This window comes from Hakea prostrata, chromosome 1 (genome assembly GCF_041222555.1).
Source record: "Hakea prostrata isolate BN-2017 chromosome 1, UWA_Hpros_2, whole genome shotgun sequence".
Classification (NCBI taxonomy): Eukaryota; Viridiplantae; Streptophyta; class Magnoliopsida; order Proteales; family Proteaceae; genus Hakea; species Hakea prostrata.
In genome coordinates this window covers 80,039,438-80,059,830 of record NC_142600.1, presented here as the reverse complement: position 1 = coordinate 80,059,830, position 20,393 = coordinate 80,039,438, and the positions used below count along the sequence as shown (strand labels likewise).

The 20,393-nt window shown below is 38.2% G+C and overlaps 2 protein-coding genes across 2 annotated transcripts; one reads left to right on the top strand and one right to left on the bottom strand.

Moving 5' to 3' along the window:
* The first annotated feature begins 674 nt into the window (after positions 1-674).
* Positions 675-15,219, top strand: LOC149030395 (soluble starch synthase 1, chloroplastic/amyloplastic-like). The gene is made up of 15 exons (XM_089142694.1): positions 675-1,164; positions 2,275-2,633; positions 5,580-5,657; positions 5,757-5,881; positions 6,280-6,361; positions 7,547-7,720; positions 8,388-8,469; positions 11,048-11,139; positions 11,226-11,288; positions 11,377-11,466; positions 11,638-11,762; positions 11,857-11,965; positions 12,059-12,114; positions 14,006-14,045; positions 14,833-15,219. The coding sequence occupies exons 1-15, from the start codon at positions 864-866 to the stop codon at positions 14,989-14,991; spliced, it is 1,935 nt and encodes a 644-aa protein (XP_088998820.1). The 5' UTR covers positions 675-863; the 3' UTR covers positions 14,992-15,219.
* Positions 15,220-17,802: 2,583 nt separating this feature from the next.
* LOC149030394 (glucan endo-1,3-beta-glucosidase 5-like) lies at positions 17,803-20,115 on the bottom strand. Its single transcript, XM_089152864.1, has 2 exons — positions 19,682-20,115; positions 17,803-19,213 (listed from the first exon to the last, which is right to left on the bottom strand). The coding sequence occupies exons 1-2, from the start codon at positions 20,026-20,028 to the stop codon at positions 18,046-18,048; spliced, it is 1,515 nt and encodes a 504-aa protein (XP_089008990.1). The 5' UTR covers positions 20,029-20,115; the 3' UTR covers positions 17,803-18,045.
* Positions 20,116-20,393: the final 278 nt, after the last annotated feature.

The following is a 20,393-nucleotide window of genomic DNA, read 5'->3' as shown; positions in this document are numbered from 1 at the left end:
AGATTTGGTGTGATTGAGTCGCCACAAGGGTGACAATTGCATGATTCCCCAAGCCTACCAGATCCCTTCTCAAAGTAATATAAAAGGATCACAGACCCTTACCTTGACCGATAGAAGATTCAAAATTGACCCCAAGTAAAAAAAAATTTCTTTTCAGATAGCCGGAAGATGAGTGCGTTTTCCTTTTAGACCAGGTGGATCTGCAACCTATGTGCTGCAGCTGCCTATAAGGCTTTTGTTAAAGAAATTGTAGTTTATCTAGTCTGGTCTCAAAATGCTATTAAGAAAAATTTTAGTACTGTGATTAAGTTCGATCTCGACCGTTGGCAGCACAGTGCTGCATATCATTCAGGTCTCGCGCTCAAAATTCCAATCCGCCTTATCAACCCCACGAAAAAAATTAGACCGCCTGGTGGCGAAGCTCACCTTCAGATGGGCTTGGGCCGCTGGGCTGCGGTTCAGATTTCTCAGCGCGAAATGAAGTCCCGTGAGCGGTGAACGCAGTCACGTGACATAGTGAACCGTGAATCTCAAGCACCGTCCCTCTTGTCTCATGTCGGGTAAAATATAGTTGTGTATGGCAAGCGATGCTTCAAGAAAGCAAATACTCTTTACACGTGTCGCCTGCACTGAACTGCCACGTGAGTTATGCGGCTTCCCCGCCAAGTGTTCCTATGAACATGAGTTATTTTCTCTGCCGGGAAAAGCTCGTTCCGAAATCTGAATCTTTCCTTCAGTTTTCAACTGTGTTCTTTGGATCCTCATTTGCTTTCCTGTTCCAGTTGTAGGTTGTTCTTTTTCATTCTTCTTTCTTGTCAAATCTTGCATCCCTTTCGTCTTACTTTAACTCTGCTGATTCTCTCATGGAGGCTCTGCAAATCGTTCGCATTGTCATCTGCAACCGGAAGTCGCCTCTAAACTTGTCGGAGATACCACGAAATTTGGGCATTGTAGGGAAATTAGGTCTTGTTTCACTCCGAAGTCGAAGAAGTGGTGCTTCTTTGTTGGTTACCAGATCGATCTCAGATGGAGATGAGGGGAAGTTTCTTAATTTTCGCCAAGGATACTCTACTGGAGAAGAATCGGACTTGGATGCCGCTCGACTCACTTCGAGACAAGACGAGAGTACTTCTCTGCTTGGGGTTGAGTCCTTTCCTGAGTACGGTAAGTTTGCTTTCTCTGGAATTTGCGAACTTGCTTGCCTTACTCACATGTTTAAATATTAAAATGAGGAAAAAGAAAAGAAAATGATGATGCTTACTCTGTTTATTTTTATCAATTTAATTTATGATTCATATTTACATTCTTGTCAAAAGAAGAGATAAATTCAAACGGAATCTTCAGTGACGACTGAGAGAGATGTTAGGAATTTAGGAACACATCGTAGCATTTGAATGCACAGTTCATTGTTTCAAGATTACATCACCGGCTATTAAGTACTAGTTAGAAATGAGTACAATTCCTGAAACCTAGGATGAATACCTTTGGACTAAATGTATTTCAAAAGAATCCAATCCTTATGTCCTCCTTACTTTCTGTTGCAATCTGCCGGAGTTCTTGTTCAGAATCATATATGGTAAAAGAAGTTGTAATGGAATTTTAGTGGTTTTAATTATAACACACACAAAAATTTAATACCCCCCGCCATATTTGTGTTGCATGGAAATTTCAAATTAACTAAATATGATTATTTTCTGGAGAAAGGTTTTCAGAAATCAGAATGAGTCCCATACTTATTGGACGAAAGAACTATAAATGGGAAAAGTGATTTCCAAGCGAGTTGCTCAGCATTCTCTGCTAAGAAGGTCAACCTCCTAGTTGAGCTGCGAGTAAGGTTGATGTTGTCATTCTGACCATGTTGGCCACTCATTGGATTGGCCTCATTTCAAATTTCATGGCCCAACAGGGTTGGGTCAGATTATTTGATTTGACTTTGCCTCTTCTGTTTTGGACTATCAATATGTCTTACCTTACATCCATACGTAACAAAAGTATAATGTCTTTTTTCTTTTCAAATGTGGTGCAATTATTGGGGTTAGACCTTAGTCTTCCAGCACTTAAATTTTTCCACTTGAAGGCTTTGATTTGGTTTCAGAGCTATTTGGGTTTAGATTTGACATGTGAGCAGGAGACCTTCAGGCTACTTTGTCAACAACTTCAGATAGTATCCCTTGTGGTATAAGTATTACTTGAGATGCTGTTATGGAGAACCAACCCCCATATGAGTACTATCTTTAATATAAGTTTGGTCATTTACTGACAACTTTAATGCAGATGAAAAGCAAGTTAAGGACTCTGATGCTGATACAGTTAGAGATGTAGAAGAAGAAATCAAGGTTATTGATGTGGAAAATGCTCCAACCAGAATATCCCATAACATTGTTTTTGTTACTGCTGAAGCGGCTCCATATTCAAAGACAGGAGGCTTAGGAGATGTTTGTGGTTCTCTGCCTATTGCGCTTGCTGCCCGTGGGCACCGTGTCATGGTTGTTTCACCAAAATATATGCATGATGAAGCCTCGGATGAGGTTTTCGGGAGTACAGTAGATGTTGATTGCCACATAAAGATCTCTTGCTTTGGTGGGTTACAGGAAGTTGCATTCTTCCATGAGTATAGAGCAGGTGTTGATTGGGTAAGTCAATGATATCTCTTATGTTTCACCATCTGAGGTTCTATTTATTATTATTTTTTAAATATTCTTTCCCAATGATTCAGTATGATGTGCGTATTGATGGCATAATGAGGTCATCTTGCTGGAAATTAGGGAAAGCAAGAGACCTGCTCATAAATTGCTGTTTTTTTGATATAAAAATTCCATATCAAGTGATACTTTCTAGGAATTGGTTTCAAACATAACACACACACACACACACACACACACACACACACACACACACACACACACACATATATATATATATATATATATATATATATATATATATATATATATATATATTCCTCTGCACCTTTATCATAAAAACTGTAAGATAGTGATACGTTTTAAGGAAATATGTTAAGACACTAATGTTATGGGTCTACACCCAATTAACCATGTGGGGGACAGAATCAGCTAAAAAAAGACTAGGGTGGATGGTAGGGGGGAGCAGCCACACCCATGTGAGATTCCAACAGGAGATATGGCCTATGTGGAAGTGGGGTTTCATTAGGATTTGTTTTGGGTTTTATTATGGACTAGATGGAAGAAAGAAAAAAGATGGGGGGGGGGGGGGAATAGGTAGAAAACAGGGCAAGCTTGCTTGATGGGTAGAAGATTCTCAGGTGAGGGGCAATTAGATAGGAAATGCAGGCTTTGGGGGCATATATTGTATCAGAGATTGGCTTTATTCCATTTGCAATGTTGAGTAAAAAGGAAGCTACCTAAGAAACTATATGTTATCAACGGACAGTAGAGTAAACAAAACATTACTAATTCCAGCCCTTCCATGACCAGAAAACCAGTTTAGGACCAGGCCTGGGTCTGGGTTTCCAAAGTGAATCATGGCAGTCCAGCCAGGCTAAAGCTACTGGATATCCCAGATAAAGTGAAAAAAAGAAGAAGAAAGAATCAAAACATCAACCCCTAGGACAATAGAGAGCTCAATCTGCATTCTTCCAAGGGGAATCAGATTTTTCCAATTGGCTAAATTAAAAAGAAATAATAATAAAAAACTGGTGGGCAAACCTAATACTATGACAGTTACTTTTTGTTTCAACTCTAATGATTTTTTCTATAGATTGTTGGCATGTTGAGTTATTGTCTCAGTATTCTGCAACTGTAGATCTTCCACTTGAGACTAAGGAGGCTATGTGCTGGTGCAAAATGTGATGTAATGATTTCCTTGATCAAGCTAATTGACATAAATTCTTATCAATTCATTATGCTGATTATCAAGAAGATTTAACTATTAGAGGACAGAAAAGAAATGAAGATTTAACTATTTAAGGACAGAAAAGAAATGTCTAGCAAGAATCCCATTCGATGAATGGGGTAAACTATAATCAAAGAAGTTGATAAAGAAATGGAGAAAGAATTGCCTTAGTTTTAGCTCATACTGTTTTATACAATACATAAAAGCTATACCACCTTGAATCTAGTTAAACTGAGAAATGAGAGAGTTTCCTGAGGCAGTACAAAATTTGGTAATAAGAAAATGAAGAATTGGAATAAGTACCATGAACTAAATTTATATCGTTCAGACTGAGAAATGAAAGTCACTCATCTACCCTTCAATTAGGACAAATGCTTTACCAAGTCGTAAAGCTTTAACACTAACCCATTGCCTATTGAAAGAAAATAAAATGTGTATTGAGTGAAATGGCAGAAGTTTTTTTTTCCTTGGTAATTTGCAAAATAAAACTCAATAAACTTATTTTTCAGTTAAGCCAAATGCTTTATCAATTTCTCAGGCTGTAATTCTAATCCATTACAATAACCAACAACAACAACAACAACAACAAGAAGCCTTGTCTCAACTAAATGGGGTTGGCTACATGAATTCTTGCCTTCCAGTCGACTGTTTGAGGCCATACTAGATACAAGGCCTAAGCTATGCATATCATTTCTCACAACTTCTCTGAAGGTTATTTTAGCTTTGCCTTGGCTCTTCTAATTCCTTCGATATAGATTGAATCATTTCTCTGTACAAGGTATCAACTCTAACTCATTACCCACTAGAATAAAGAAAAGGAAAACAAATAAATAGCCTAAGCTTTCAAAGAATAACAGGATAAAATTATAATATTTTCTTAATATGCTCTAAACCATCTTTATCAAATTTGAACAAATTTGAGAAGTTACCTGGGACTTGTGGAATTTACGAAACCCAAATCTCAAGCGAAAATCAAAATAATAAGGGAGAAATAAATTCCAAACAATTATAAATCAAAATAAGAAAGCTGGAGGTTAACTATACAGCATAAAAATGCAGTGCCTATTCAGAAAGTTTGGCCAGACACCGAATTGATCCATCCATCACCATGGTGAGTTCGATCTCTACTGGAAAATTTAATGGCTTATCCACCAGTATGGGTGTCATGCTTCGGTTGCATGCATTAAGGGGGAGGGAGATTTATCAAGTAAGAAAAACCTCTAAGCTGCACATTCAAAGTAAAACAGGATGGAGGGTGAGCCACGTCAGATTTGTCAGTCTACCTATAGGCAAGGGAAGGACGGAAACTAACACTGAAGTAGCTAACATGCTTGCCCATATAGAAACCCTATCATTAAATGAGAATCTTTTTCCATATGAAGTCTATTTTTTTTTTAAAGGACCAAAAATTACTGGGAAGAGCAAACAACAGTTTCTTTTAGATACATGTAGTTAGAGCTTGGAGGTCTGAGCAATCTACAATTAAATGAAGGGCTTTTTAGAAAATTTAGCAACATTTTATCACAAACTTATAAGTAATACACTCTCATGATCATTTTTGAAGAGGCATTTTCTATGCATATCTTTATTTATATCATTTATAATCATCTAACATTTGATGACAAATCACTCTTTTTATATTATTAGTGTCACTGTTATAGTACTGTGGCTCAAAAACAGAGAACGTGATCTGTTATTCTCTTCAGGTATTTGTAGACCATCCTTCTTATCACAGACCTGGAAATCCATATGGTGATACTTTTGGTGCTTTTGGTGATAATCAGGTATTGGTTGTAGTTTACTGTGGTGGTATTAACTGGTCACCACTACTAGCCTCTCCTCTATTTGTTGATGACAAGAACTGGTATATTTTGATTTTACAGTTCCGGTTCACATTGCTTTGCCATGCAGCATGTGAAGCTCCACTAATAATTCCACTTGGAGGGTTCACCTATGGTGAGAAGTGTTTGTTCCTTGTTAATGACTGGCACGCAAGCCTTGTTCCATCGTACGTGATCTTTCATTTGGTTTTGGTTTCTTCATTTTCCTTTCCTTTCATGGTTTCCTCTCTTGGTAAATGCATATAGTATGCTCCTTGATGAGTCAGGTGCTCTGTCGTGACACAAGGATTTCAGGGCTATGTTATATTAAGGTCATTTTAGTTACGGTGTTTTATCTGTTCTTAAATGACATTTCTCTCTTTTTCTTAGAGGTTCTAAACATAGTCTGCTATTTCAGTCTTATTTAACTTGTCTTTAGGTTACTTAAGATAAAAACTGCAGTTTTTCTATCATTCAGATGGGATGTTTCTGTGTAAAAGCTCTTCTTTTTGGTATCAAATGCAGTTTCTTATAGTTCATAGCATCAAACAAGTATTGACCTTCTTGAATACTGTTTGTGGTTCAGCCTTCTGGCAGGCAAGTATCGTCCGCATGGAGTTTATAAGGATGCTCGCAGTGTTCTTGTCATACATAACCTTGCACATCAGGTATATAGTTTTGGCATTGTTGCCCATGTTTCTGGATACTGGAAAGTAATAAGTTCTTTTTTGTGTTGACTAGAAGTTGAAGAGCAAATGACGGTTTAGGGTGTCCTTGAGAGATCTCCATTGTAACTTTCTTCCATCACATAGTAAAAAATTAATCAACTTTGCCTGTGGGTACAGCATATAACATTGGTGTGAATAGCTTTGATCTGTTTCCATTTTTGTTCATTATTTCTTTGGTGTACACATTAATACTTAGTATGAATGTCAAAGGATTCCGACAATATTTGATTAAGTCAAGTTTTTTACAAATTAGCAGTTTGAGGGTTAACAAAGGTGTAGTTTGGAAAAATTGGTATCTCCAGTAATCTAATAATTTCATCTTGTCTGAGTTGGTTTTACAGGACATTGGGTTTGAGAGCTTGGATGATAAAACAAAATCAGATTTGATAGATGAAAAGAAAATAAAGTTGATTGCATAAGAACAATTAGAAGAATGGTAACGGAAAGTGATTTGGTAAAGAAGGTTAACTAGAGCCCCAGAGATTTTCATTTCTTACCTATCCTCCCAGACAACTTAAAATTTCTTCACCAATCAATTTTTTTTTTCTACCTTTCATGCCGTATGAGATGAAAAGATTAGACTTGACTAAATAGAATATATGATTTGGCATGTGAAGACAGTGGACAATCCTATAACTAGAATTGTTGCTGCCTGAGTTCCACATTAGGAAGTGTCTATCACAAAAGAGGAAAATAATTTGTAGCTAAAATATCTTTGCTGCCTGAATTACTACGTATTTGGAATTTGAACCAAATAGCCATTTATTTTGGAGAATCTATCATTCCATGAATCCTGTTTTTGACCTTTATGTTGTAACCTGACTAGATTGGAGGTTGAAGGCTTGAAGCTATCTGACTGTAAACTCCTGTAACTGTCATTTTCTTTGTTCTATCATTCTGGTAGAATATGATAAATCACATGCTAACAGTGACCAGATTGGCTCAAGCTGTCATCTCTATTCTGCATGCAGCTTGTTGCAAACTTATTTGCCATAGCTGATGTGATAGTATGTCTCTCATATTATACTCTAGCAATTGAACTTCAATATTTTTTATGTAGTCAGAGATCACTCTTTCTTTTTGATTTATTTGAAATTTTAGTTCTAATTGTCTTATTTATACAAGGGGGTGGAGCCTGCAGCAACATACAAGAACTTGGGGTTGCCACCTGAGTGGTATGGAGCTCTGGAATGGGTGTTTCCCACTTGGGCAAGGACACATGCTCTTGACACAGGAGAAGCTGTTAATGTGTTGAAAGGTGCAATTGTTACAGCTGATCGAATACTGACAGTTAGCCAGGTCAAAAGCACCTCCTGATGCATCTTCAAGCTTCATTATTCCCTTCTATATAATATTAGATGGTGTGGTCAACTTTAAATGACCTTACTAGTGAAGTATCAGTACTTGTGGGACATTCAAGGTGATGTAAACCTTTTGATGGCTAAACCTGGGAGATCTCCAAAAACAGAGAAAAGAGGGATTCCGCTTATTGGGTCCACTAACCCTTTTTTTGGGCGAGTGTATTGGAGAGGGAGAAGGGTGGGAACTATCAGGCTGGCAGCCAGCACTAGACGTTTAGCCAAACCATTTAGTATATGGACCCTGGAAGTCATTTCTAAGCCTATCCGGATAGCTGAGATGAAGGCCATTGAGTTGGGTTAGTGTACAAAGATAGACATTACCGTCTATAACAAAATGCTTTAGCCTAGAGGTCTTTTGGGGTGGCCCAGTTATACTGCAAATGGTTTACAGTCACCTTTGCATTTGTGCCACATGGATACTGTATTTTCATGGGCCTGACATATTTTTTTCAGATAAATCAACTCGACTAATCCTTTTCCCCATTAATTGGGTTCAGCTACACATTCTGTTCTGACAGTCAATTCTATTTAAGGCCATATGGTTACCAGATGGGAACTGGTACTCCTTATGTCTGCTTGGTTGTTAACTTCTACCATTTGTGCAGGGTTATTCTTGGGAAATTACTACTGTTGAAGGTGGACATGGTCTAAATGAGCTCTTAAGCAGTCGCAAGAGTGTCTTGAACGGTACAGGTTTTGAACTCTATGATAGAGCAGTCCTATTTTCTTTCTCTCTCTCTCTCTTTTCTCCCATGATAGGTGAGGGGGAGGGAAGATTTGAACCCAAGACCTCCTGGTAGCATGGATATTTTATGCACCACAAGCTTACTGGATGTGCTTGATGCTTGTTCATGAGCTGTCTTATTTTATTACTCGAACTACTTGATGGACAACCTCAAGATCTACCAACTTGGTATTGTTGATCATAGAACCAGATGATAATAAGACTGACACATTTTGTTAGGAGAGGATCTAGCACAAGATCACTGCCTTAAAATTTGATTTGAAGCACTTTGAATCTCCACTCATTGCTTTTGAAATGATGTAACCTGTAGTCAACTTCAACCCTCCTCCACCCCCCCTTGGGGAAAAAAAAACCACTCGCCAAGGAAAAAAGACCCAAAATAAATAAAGAAAAAGTTGTGCTGTTTGTCTTATTCCAAAATGTGGCATAGCCAAACAGACTATCAACAGCTTAAAAGGAAATATTCATCTTTAGCCCAGAAACTACCTCTGCAGCATTTCCATCGTTCCCTTCCATCCAGGGGCGGACCTACATTGGGGCTGGAGGGGGCCATGCCCCTCCCCACCCCAATTTTTGAAAATTTTGATTAATCTCTTTAACTTTTCCAGTTTTTTCTCTTCCCACATGTGAAATATCACTATTTGCCCCCCCCCCAAATATTGAGAACAATTTTTAAAGGTAAAATAATGGGTATAAATGTCATTCCTAATTAAAAACCAACTCCTCAATCCCTATTTATTCTCCCCTCTCTTCTCTCTCATCTTTTCTTCCTATTTATTCTCTTTTCTTCCTATAAACATGGGTTAAGGAAATTTTTGAAAAAAAAAAATCTTATTAGGTATTCAAAATGTATTCCTAATTAGAAACTAACTCCTCAATCCCTATTTATTCTCTCCTCTCTCCTCTCTCCTCTCTCCTCTTTTCTTCCTATCCCTTTCTATAAGTGTGGGTTAAGGAAAATTTGGAAAAAAATCTTCTCCACAATTAGGTACTCTTTCTCTTTCTCAATTTATTTATTTTTTCTCTTTTTCTTATTTTTTTTTTATTCTTTTTATTTAATTTTATATTCTCTGTTTCCTTATTGCTTCTACAATTTTTGTTATTTGATTTTATATTGTGAATAAAATCTCTATAGTTAGTAAGGTAACTAACTACCATTGGTTTGCATCTCCTACCCAAAAAAAAAGGGACCCCCAATGAGTCTTATAAGGGCCCACACAATATGTGTGGCGAAAAAGCATTAGTGCTTCCCCAATGGAAATGTTATCTAGACTTTCATTCTTTAGCCCCCACAATGTGGAATCCTGGTTTTGTCATTGCTTCCATCTGCAACTCCTTACATGAAGCTGGGGTTCATATAGCTACAGAACCTATACTCACCGTATCATGATCACATAAGTGCCTCTGCAATGGAAATTGGCCATTTAACTTAGCACTAAAAGAATTTGAAGATTCTCCTGCTATCTGTAACAATATAAACCCTCCGCAATTGCATTCTTGATGCTTTTGATTGTTGAAGCAAGAGTAGATCTTTTGGGAGTGGCTTTGTAATGTATCTTTTAACCTTTTCCAGTTTTTGACCCCCAAAAAATGTACCTTTTAACCCACGTGGTCTTGGCAAGTAGCATATTGATTGAGAAAATATGACAAGTTAGATATTGTAATGTGATTTGGACCCTCCCATGTGAATTTTGGTTTCAGAGTGGTTGACTGATTTTCACCTCTACCATCATTCACTAACTACTCTGGGTTGCTGAATCTCCTTTTGTTCAGGGTTCACCATAGGCAAAACTGAGCAACCCTTTGGAGTGGAGCACTTAATCAATTTGAGCCAAATTGCAATGGGCAACCCTTTTGGAGTGGAGGACTTAAACAATTTGAGCCAAATTGCAATGTGCACCGAAAATCATTCCATAATTTTGACAGCTTTGCTATATGCAAGATTCTGACAAACTTAGTAGACAAGGTTCCATGAATATGGAGAATGAGAGGAGAGTTTCAAAAGGAAACTCGTTCAACTGTTTAAACTTTAAAGATGAATTATCGGTGAGTAAGGAGATGGAGCAGATAAGCTTCCATTCTAGGCCACTGAACCACATGTAGAAAGACTATCTGTTAGGTTATAGTACATATCACACTAAATTCAAATGCCAGCTGGAACACAAGGACACTGCCAGTCATTGCATAACATCTGTTGCACTACATCTCTGCCGTACAGTTGTTAGTTAAAAAATTGGTTTGAATTTTGAGGTGCTCTTGAGTAGCTGCATACACACTAGGTATATTGCTAAGAGCCGCTTAACCTAGTGTTGTAAAAACCTAAATCAGCCTGTTCCATAATTTTTATAGATTTCTCCATGCATGCCTAAATAGTCAGACAACTATTATCATCTGCAACTATGGACTAGCATTCTAAATTAATGATCCATGCATGAAACTTAAAGAAATCCCTTGACTATGTTGAAACGCTAAAAATGCTTTAGCTTTTAATTTTTAATCAAAGTTTTGCATTACAACCAGGAATTGTTAATGGCATTGATATTGTTGAGTGGAACCCAGCTTCAGATGAGCATATTCCTTTCCATTACTCTGTGGATGACCTCTCTGGAAAGGTTGTTCAGACCCTCAAATCTTTTCGATCATCTGTGTTTCAGTCTAAAGTTTTTGGTATTATGCACTAAGTGATTTTGAAATACAGGTTCATTGTAAGACAGCTTTGCAGGAGGAATTGGGTCTTGCTGTCCAACCTGATTGTCCAATGGTAAGATGTGAATCCCCTAACCATATGTTGCTGAATTTGGGACAAACACACTCTATTTTTATCATTGAACTTGAGGTGGTATCCATAGATTGGATTCATTGGGCGACTGGATTTCCAAAAAGGCGTTGACCTTATTCTCACAGCAATTCCAGAGCTTATGCAAGATGACGTCCAGTTTGTAAGTCAGTCTTCTTTTAAACCCCTATCCCTGAAGAACCTCAGCATATACAATACAAAATTGTTTGCCAGAAAGATTCAGGTCTTTACTTTCTAGCTGCTTCAAATTAGTCAACCAGTTGCTTATAGTTTAACTGAGGGATTACTAACTCAAGCTTCTTATCCATTTCAGATAATGCTTGGGTCAGGGGATCCACAGCTTGAGCATTGGATGAGAACAATGGAATCTACTTATAAGGACAAGTTCCGGGGTTGGGTTGGTTTTAATGTTCCTGTATCTCATAGAATAACTGCAGGGTATAGAAACAAACATCTGAAAAATTAATGTAACTATTACAAGACTTCTATGCTTCCAACTAATTACAATGTCTTAATAATTGAAAATGTGCAGCTGTGACATATTGTTGATGCCATCAAGATTTGAGCCATGTGGACTAAATCAATTATATGCTATGAGATATGGAACTGTTCCTGTTGTGCATTGCACTGGAGGGCTGAAAGTGAGTTAATTTTCAAGGAACTGCACAGCCCAATCATTTCTACAGGCCAAATACAAATGATACTTCTCGTTGTTTTTCTTTTTCTTATTGCAGGATACAGTGGAGAATTTCAATCCTTATGCTGAAGATGGCAGCAGTCAGGGTACTGGGTATGTAGTCTTCTAACTCTTGGATTTGACAGATTCTTTTCCATGAAGTATTAGTTACTAATACATTTTTAATATGTACCCAAAAAAGTATTAGTTACTAGAAACCCATAATTTTGTATCATTAAACACTTGTGCAACTTAGACAAGATCGTTTGCTCTTGTTGCATTTCTTTTCTTGTTTCCTGTGTTCTGCAGCTGGGATATTGAAATGTCTGCAGATGCTGCTTTTTCCTTTATTGTAGAACTTGACAAGCTACCATTTATATTCAGTCCAGAGAAAAAACAACCATCTCTTGTTAAAAGGAAAGAAAAGGCAAAGAAAAGGCAGGAATGCCATTTGTGGGCTTCATGCTCTAGGATGATAACATAGGCTGGGACCACAGATAGGACCGAAATCTGATTGAAGGATTCAAAGAAAACCAAGAAACTCAATAGGTTCCAATGATTTAATCCATTCTTTTAAAAGAAAATGAAATTCTGGTTTTACCATACCATACCTAGACTCTGTTCATTAGGGAATAATTTACTGATTCTTGAAGATGTCTGAACCTGCGTCTGCTTATGATTTCCAGGCCAGAAAATAATGGTTTTTGAAGGAGGCTGTAGGCTGGTTGCATGCAGTTCGTATATGACTGTTTTCTGGGTTCAAGAGAAATTAGCAACATAGAGACCAAATATAAGAAGAATTGGATCCAAACTATACTCCTTTTACCCAAAAAAAACAATCCAAACTATAATCCAAATGAGGTACAGTCAAGTAAATCTGGCTAGGAACTGTTAGGAAACAGAAAAGACAAGAAGTAAGAAGGGAAGAAAGAGAACATAAGAAAATAGAATGGAGAGGAACCTGAGTTAAGCAGGAAGGGTGAAGAAGTGAATATTGGTAAGCCTGCAGCATAGCCACTAAAAAAAAACAACTGTAATCCTTTCAACTCACCTATGTTCGATGTTTTACAATTTTCTATAAAGAAGAAGAAAAAGGCTCCTAATCATATCCCAAAAGAAAAGTTAAAAACTACTTCCAACTCTATTCCCATCCTGCAGATATACAAGAAGGAGCTTTCAATCTAAATACCCCATTGGACTGAAATTCAGATTTTGACCTGATTCTCCTTTGCGTAGGTTTTTATAGTGGTTTATGAAGGTCCAACCATAAAATGCTATTGCTTCAGCCCTCATGCAATATTTATGGCTGGTATAAATAAGAAGACATTGAAAAAACATAAATATTTTATACCGAATGTCTTAATAAGTAATTCTGAATTATATATATGTTGATAAAAATGCATGTGGTTGATAGCTGCTTAGTCTCATTCGAGAGTCCAGTCTCTTTCTACTGTTTTGTTACATCATATTTGTGACTTAGAAATCATGATTCACTAGTTATTGATCCAAGACACATGATTACTAAGGTGCTTTCGAGGATGGATAGAGAAAAACTTACATTGGTTGTTATGTTTCATGCATTCTACTACATTAATTAAGAAAAGAATGGCACACAAACCATCTTTTATCAGTCCGAAAGGATGTAAGCCCCCCGCCGCCTCCCCCTTCTTTTTTCCCTGCCTCCCACCACTGCAAATTTTCCCCTTTCTTTACTTCATGTTGTCTGCTGTGTCTTTTTTTTTTTTTTTTTGTGGGGGGGGGGGGGGGGGGGGGGGGACAGGGGGATGAATGAAAATGTATTGGCAAATTTCTTGTAAGTAAAGCACGTGTTGTCATTCTTCCAGCACTTATGGGGAATTTCCCCTGATGCTCAATTTTTTTTATGATATTGACAAAATGTTTGTGTAACAAGGTTTTCTTTATTTTAAGAACTTCTATAGAAACGCTGAGTTGGAGCATTGAGATATCAACTTATTCATAACCATTGTCTTAAATCATTTAACAGGTGGACCTTTTATCCATTTACAAAGGAGAGTATGTTGGAGGTAAGTCTGAATGTTATTTTTTTCATACAGAAATGGCTTTTTCTTTTTTTATTATTATTTAACTACTAAAAGCTTGAAGATATATTTTTTTTGGGTGAGACTTAAAACTTTTTGTTTTAACTCACATTCAGACCAATATTTTAGAGCGCATATGTTTGCACAGTTGCACCATGATAACATTCGGTGAATACTAGCCTCTTTGTGGCTTGAACCAAAAACACCCCAGTATTTTCTTAGGGATGTTCTTCGCATTCGGGTACAATTTCATTGTAAACTTGGTTCAGGGGAAAAGAGTGGATGATAGTTAGTGAATTCCTTTGGGTAGAAACAACGAGGAGGTAAGAAATATGTGATCGTATGATGATGCATCATGCTGTTCAGTGTTTTGTCATGGTGTTTACTATGCCATGTTCATGACCTGCATATTTTCTTACATAACCGATGGCATCTCTAAAAATAAATTTGGCAGTCTAGTAATTCTAGTCAGCTTAAAGATTTTTTTGCCAGGGATGTTTTTCTTTAATCTTTTGTATCCCTTATGGCTTTACCCTGAAGAATCAACTAGAAGATCCTAATACTGAAATGGTTTTGGGGTGTGAAGTAGTTCTTTCATTATGAATATTGGGACACTCTGATGAAAAAGTTTCATGTTGGAAGCATTAACTTCACGATGACTTCACTGGTTGCATTTTCTGAAGTTTTTTTACCACCCCATATAGACATTTCTTCCTGCGGTTAAAAATGAAAGTTAACTGATAATCTGATACTAACAAATGATGATTGACAGACTCTGAGAGTTGCCATTGGGACATACAAGGAACACAAGTCTTCCTGGGAGGGATTGATGAAGAGAGGCATGGAGAAAGACTGTTCATGGGACAGAGCTGCTGTTCAGTATGAGCAAGTCATTGAATGGGCTTTCATTGATCCACCTTACGTTCAATAGAATTAGAAAAACCTTGGATACCCTTAACGTGTCTACTCATTTTTAATTTTTTACAGTGAATTTTCTTAGTTATCTTCTTTTTCTGCTAAATTATTTATTATTATTTTTTGTTCTTATGGGAAGAAGGGTATTTAATTATTTGTATTGTATTCGGTTGACTGTAATACTTTCACTGGATGAGATGATAAAATTTTCGGCTAAATTGTTATTATTGTACTTCTTGTTCTTTTGGGAAGAGGGGACGTTAATTATTTCCATTATATATATATATATATATATATATTTTTGGGGTGGGGGTGGGTTAATATTAGTTTTACTGGGCAGAAAAGAAAAAAAATATCTTCTAGCGTGTCCATCCATGGGAGGATAAATCAGTTTCCTCATATATGGCGTGGAATATGTTCTTCTGTTTGGAAGAGAAACACTATAGCAGCGGTGGAACAACGAAACATTTGTAGGCTTGAAAGGTTGGCTTGAAACAGTCAATAAGGGGCCTGAGATGGTTCTCCAGTGTCACCTTCAACCCCCGCCAGCTTCCCTGAGAATAGTGGAAATTGCTTGGATGCCGCAGCACAGTGCAATGTGCAGCACTGAAGTCGAGCTCGAGAGTAATAGCACAGCTGGGCGGTCTCTGGAGGGATGGGTGGCCAACATGTTTGTTCTTCCCTAAGATTCTAGTATCTAAAATTTATGCATTTAATCTTTCCCATTGATGATCACCAATTCATAAATAAGGTTGTTATTGGGATTTTGTCCTGTTCTTGCTTTAATTCTCCTCTCTTCTACAATCTTGTTGGGTTTAGGTGTCTTATATTCTATTGGTCCATGTAATTATAATTTTGGTTGTGTTTGTAATTGAAACAAGATTTGAGTCAATTATCAGTACTGAATTAAAATTGTCATTATAAACAAATTGACACTTTGTGGGTGTGAGAATATTGTAGAGTTTTATAAAACAGTAGAGCTTCTTAGAACTATTTTTTCTTTAGTGGACGTAGGCAGAGTTTTGTATTCCTTTGTATTTTTTTTGTGTTTTTCGGTTCATGGTTGTGCATCTGTATCCTAATAAATCTTTCATGCTCCTACTAAAATTACTAGCAGAAGATTGAATCCATTTTAATCGTTCCTACAACCGCTGCTACCTTCATTCAAGTTGTCAACCCTAATAGAATTCTCTTCACGCTTTTTGGTTTCAGTTTTGTTTCCATGTTCCAGGTTGTTTTCCTATGTTCCTTGGGGGGGGGGTTTTTGGATGGTTATTGATAAAATAACAAGAAAATAAAAGATACAAAGATGGTGGGTAAGGTCCTTGGGCAGTGTTTCGTGGGATTGTCCTTTGATGGCGCCACATGTCACCAAGAAAGTAGATCCGTACGATTTAACAATCCTTTGTTTTCCTAACCGGTTAAACAATTCGATTGGATGAATGACCGAATTGTAACCCCCTCATTGGATTGTGCCATGTGGCATTTAAGTAATCTAATTAATGGTTATCCAACAAAAAAGAGTTTAAATAAAATTCAAATTTATGGATGGGTTTAAATAAAATTCAAATATCTATGCTTGTTTGGCCATTGTTATTCTATTGGATGACCATTTGGGATTACTTAACCCCCATGCTCAAACCATGGTGAATCATTGTTGGATCTAATTGTTCATGATTTGGCGCGAGGTCTCTTCAAATCGGGCTACAAGGCCCTAATTATGAGCGGAAATGGGCGAGTTTACTTCTAATGGTGCCCAGACTTGAACGCTCACGGCATGGATGTGAATCCGATCGATGCACATTTGATTTCATCTTCGCCGTTCCTTGCGGAAGGTTCTCAAGAGTTTCTTAAAGAATGGACTATTGATAAAAATAACAAGAAAATTAAAAGATACAAAGATCATGGTGGGTAATGAGTATCCATTGGACAGTGTTTTGTGAGACGAAAGTATTATGGGCTAAACTAAGAAGCCAAGATTGTGTAGTGATGCATGGAAACATTGCAAGTTTGATTTTTTTCTATTTGTTTCCCTAGCTGTAATAAGTCTGATGCAATTGTTATGGGCTAAGCCTTTAGCCTTCCTCGTGACTGGAATCCAATCCTCAAGAGACGAGGCAGTTAGCTCCAAATAGTTGTGATTCACATTCCTTGACGTTGGACAAACTTCATTCACACAAGCAGGCCTTATACAATTCCTTTATTGATATCCTCTTCATTTGGGAATATGCCTACAGCCCAGACCATGGCATCTATATATTGGCTTATCAATTGCCAGCAGCATCGATCTATTTTTGATTAGGGTAAAATACTTCTGTACGTACACATTAAGATTATGTTACAATCAATTAAAGGGGTAATCTATTATATATCCTGCAAATACACAGATTATTTGTAAAAGTCGATCGGGTAATAGTTGAGGTGGAAAGCCCCTTTACTCCCTCAAGGATGAATATGAATCCTTCATCCACTTATTCACAAACCATATGACTAGCATAAGGTCATATGGTTGAGTTTTTTGAAACACCACTTCATTCCTGATTTTTCAAATTCCATAGCAAGTTATCAACCAGATCGACAGAAACCAAGTAAACATATATAGGTCTAAGAGTCCTTGTTGAGTAAGATTGTAGACTCAACCCTAAGGATCCTGATGCCCAAATCAACAAAAATATGTCAAAACTGATTCGCTGCTTCGACCACATGTACAGTACATTCTTTGGTTTCATGATCTTTGCTTAGCTGAAGCTCTTAGGGAAGAAAACAGTACTCAAAAATAAAGGGAGATGCAAGGTACTTAATTACTTTACCACAGGTGGGAGTCTGAGGACTTGGAATGGATCATAAATTAAAATAAATAAAAATAATTCATCGACCCGAAAATTACTTACATACGAAAAAAAGAAAAGAAAAGAAGTAAATAAGTACAATATATGAGACTGAAGACGGTGTTTGGTGGCATAAATCATCATCCATTCCATCTTCTAGTGCTATATTTTGTACACAAGAATCCGCGCTAGCTCTTATGCTTACAGCCGCTGGAGAGAATTATATATAATGGATGTGGTCGTCATATCCATTTGATGATCATCAAAGAGGTGAAGACGAAGACAAGAAGAAGCAGCAGAGGGTTTGAAGTTGGCGAAGCAGCAGAAGAAGAGGTAGTAGTAGTAGTTCCATTCCGAGAGCGCTCATGCTTCCCGACGTCGATCATAATCTCAAAACGGCACGTACCCTGAGATGGATCTACCGTTGTGACTTTCGCCAGGTTATTGAATTGACATGCACCCTTCTGCTGGTTTAGCGTCTGAAAATAAATGTTGAATGCAAAGGACGCGTTGCTCTTGGCATCAAGCTTGCCACAGGTAGAGCCGTAGCCGAGGCTGGTGCAATCTGCATAGGTGCATGCGTAGGTAATGCCTGCCACCAGGTTTGGGTCACCAAGGCTGGCTTCTGGTGCCATCACGCACCACTGCCTCGACAGATATTTCACTCCCTTGGCAGGAACCAGATTCTTACCTCGACCCAGGTTCAGATTGTACTTGACGGTTCCATCGTAATAGAAGATGCCCCAGTGACGCTCGAAGTTGCCTGGCTGGACGCTCTTGGCGTCTTCGTCGATGAGGCCGAAGAGGTATACATCCGGTGCCGGGCTCGGCCGTTTCGGACTACCCTGGCCTCTGACGATGCGGTCCACCAAGCCCTGGTTGAATCTCTGTGCATTAGCCAGGTTGGCGTTGGGATCACCGTCGGTGGGCCATCCTACCTCACCGATGATGACTGGCATGGAAGGGAAGCCATTCTTCTCCAGAGCCCAGATGAGGGTGTCGTAGTTTGCTTCGAAGACGTTGGTGTAGGTGATGCTCCCATCCACCAGCGGATGAGAAGGGGTAGCATTTGTGCTGTTGGGGAAGAATGCAAAGTCGATTGGGAAGTCTGGATCGGCATAGAGACTGAGAAATGGATAGATGTTGATGGCAAGCGGGGAACCATTATCGCTCAGGAATTTGATGATTGAAATCATCAGCGAATGTATATCTGCTCGGAAGTCGCCGCCGGACGGGAGGTTGCTGGCGCTTTGATAAACGTCGGCATTCAATGGGACGGTGACTTTCACTTTTTTCGCTAGCCCGGCTTTTATGAGAGCTGCTTGGATATTTTTCAGTGCCGGAAAGGTGACGCCTTGGAACATGTTCTTGTAGAAACTCAGAAACGGTTCATTCCCCACGGCTACGTACCTACATACATTATACATACGACACAAGTAGAAGAAATTATGTAGGCATCAAATCAACTCAACTGATAGGGCAGTGTGGATCTCACACTTCATATATAAGTATGACTGTATGAGAAAATTGTATGAGAAATTCAACTTCAGTGGTGCGCAGTTAATGCTTGGGAGCAGTGCTGCTGCCATGTTTATTCAATAGTCCAGATTTACTCTGGACCCCAAATTAAATTTGGGTAGTGGATTGCTGGGAGCAGCGCTGTTCACAAGCAAAATATTGCAATTAATGCACATCACTGTGTTATGAAATCTCAGACCATTTGTTGTAGGTGCTGCGCATTAATTACGTGCATAGCACAAATCAAAGAGATTTCCATGTATGAGTGGAAGGGCAGGCTGGGTGAAGAAAAGATTTCCCTTATTTTTTTTCAGCACGTATCAATGAAAATGAAAGAGAGAGACAGGACATGTTAATTACCTTACGTCGACGCCGTATTTAGAAACATAAGAGGAGACATTCTCCTGAACCCAATCCTCAGCAGCCTTAACGCTGCTGGAAAGTGCTGCCAAGTAGTCATTAGGAATACCAATCATAACCTGGATCCCAGAATTTCCTAGAGCTTTCAGTGGCTCTGCCTCAGCTTCAAAGAGTTTAACTTTGTTGAAGCCATTGTCCTTCAACAGCCGAACTACTATATCAGGCGGCAATGGATGTGTTGCCCGTGTTCCCCAGTTGCACCCAAGGCCTTCAACAACCAAGCCACGCTTGCATAGCGTTTGTAATAGCAAGAACAAGGACCAAAAGAAGAACAAATACAGATTCATTATTACTATTGGTTGGGTGTCTATTTTCTCTCACCCAACACCCAACCCGAAATCAATCTCAAAATGGATCGATGAGTTGATCACGTACATGGGATCCCATCTTTAAAACCTCAAATTGCTAGGAGTTAAGAATACAAGAGTGGATAGACAAGAATGAGAATAAGCGTGTCACCATGCAACAAGAAAACATGGATTGCATGCAAAGTAATTGGATCTCTCTTGTTCTGAGGAATTGAATTGGATACCTTTACTGGTCGGTTACCCATTTTGAGCAAAAAATAAATGAAGCCCAATCCATGCTTATTGTTTTTCAATTCTTGGCATGCAAATGCGCAAGGGAATCTGATCAGGGAAAAAGCAAGGAA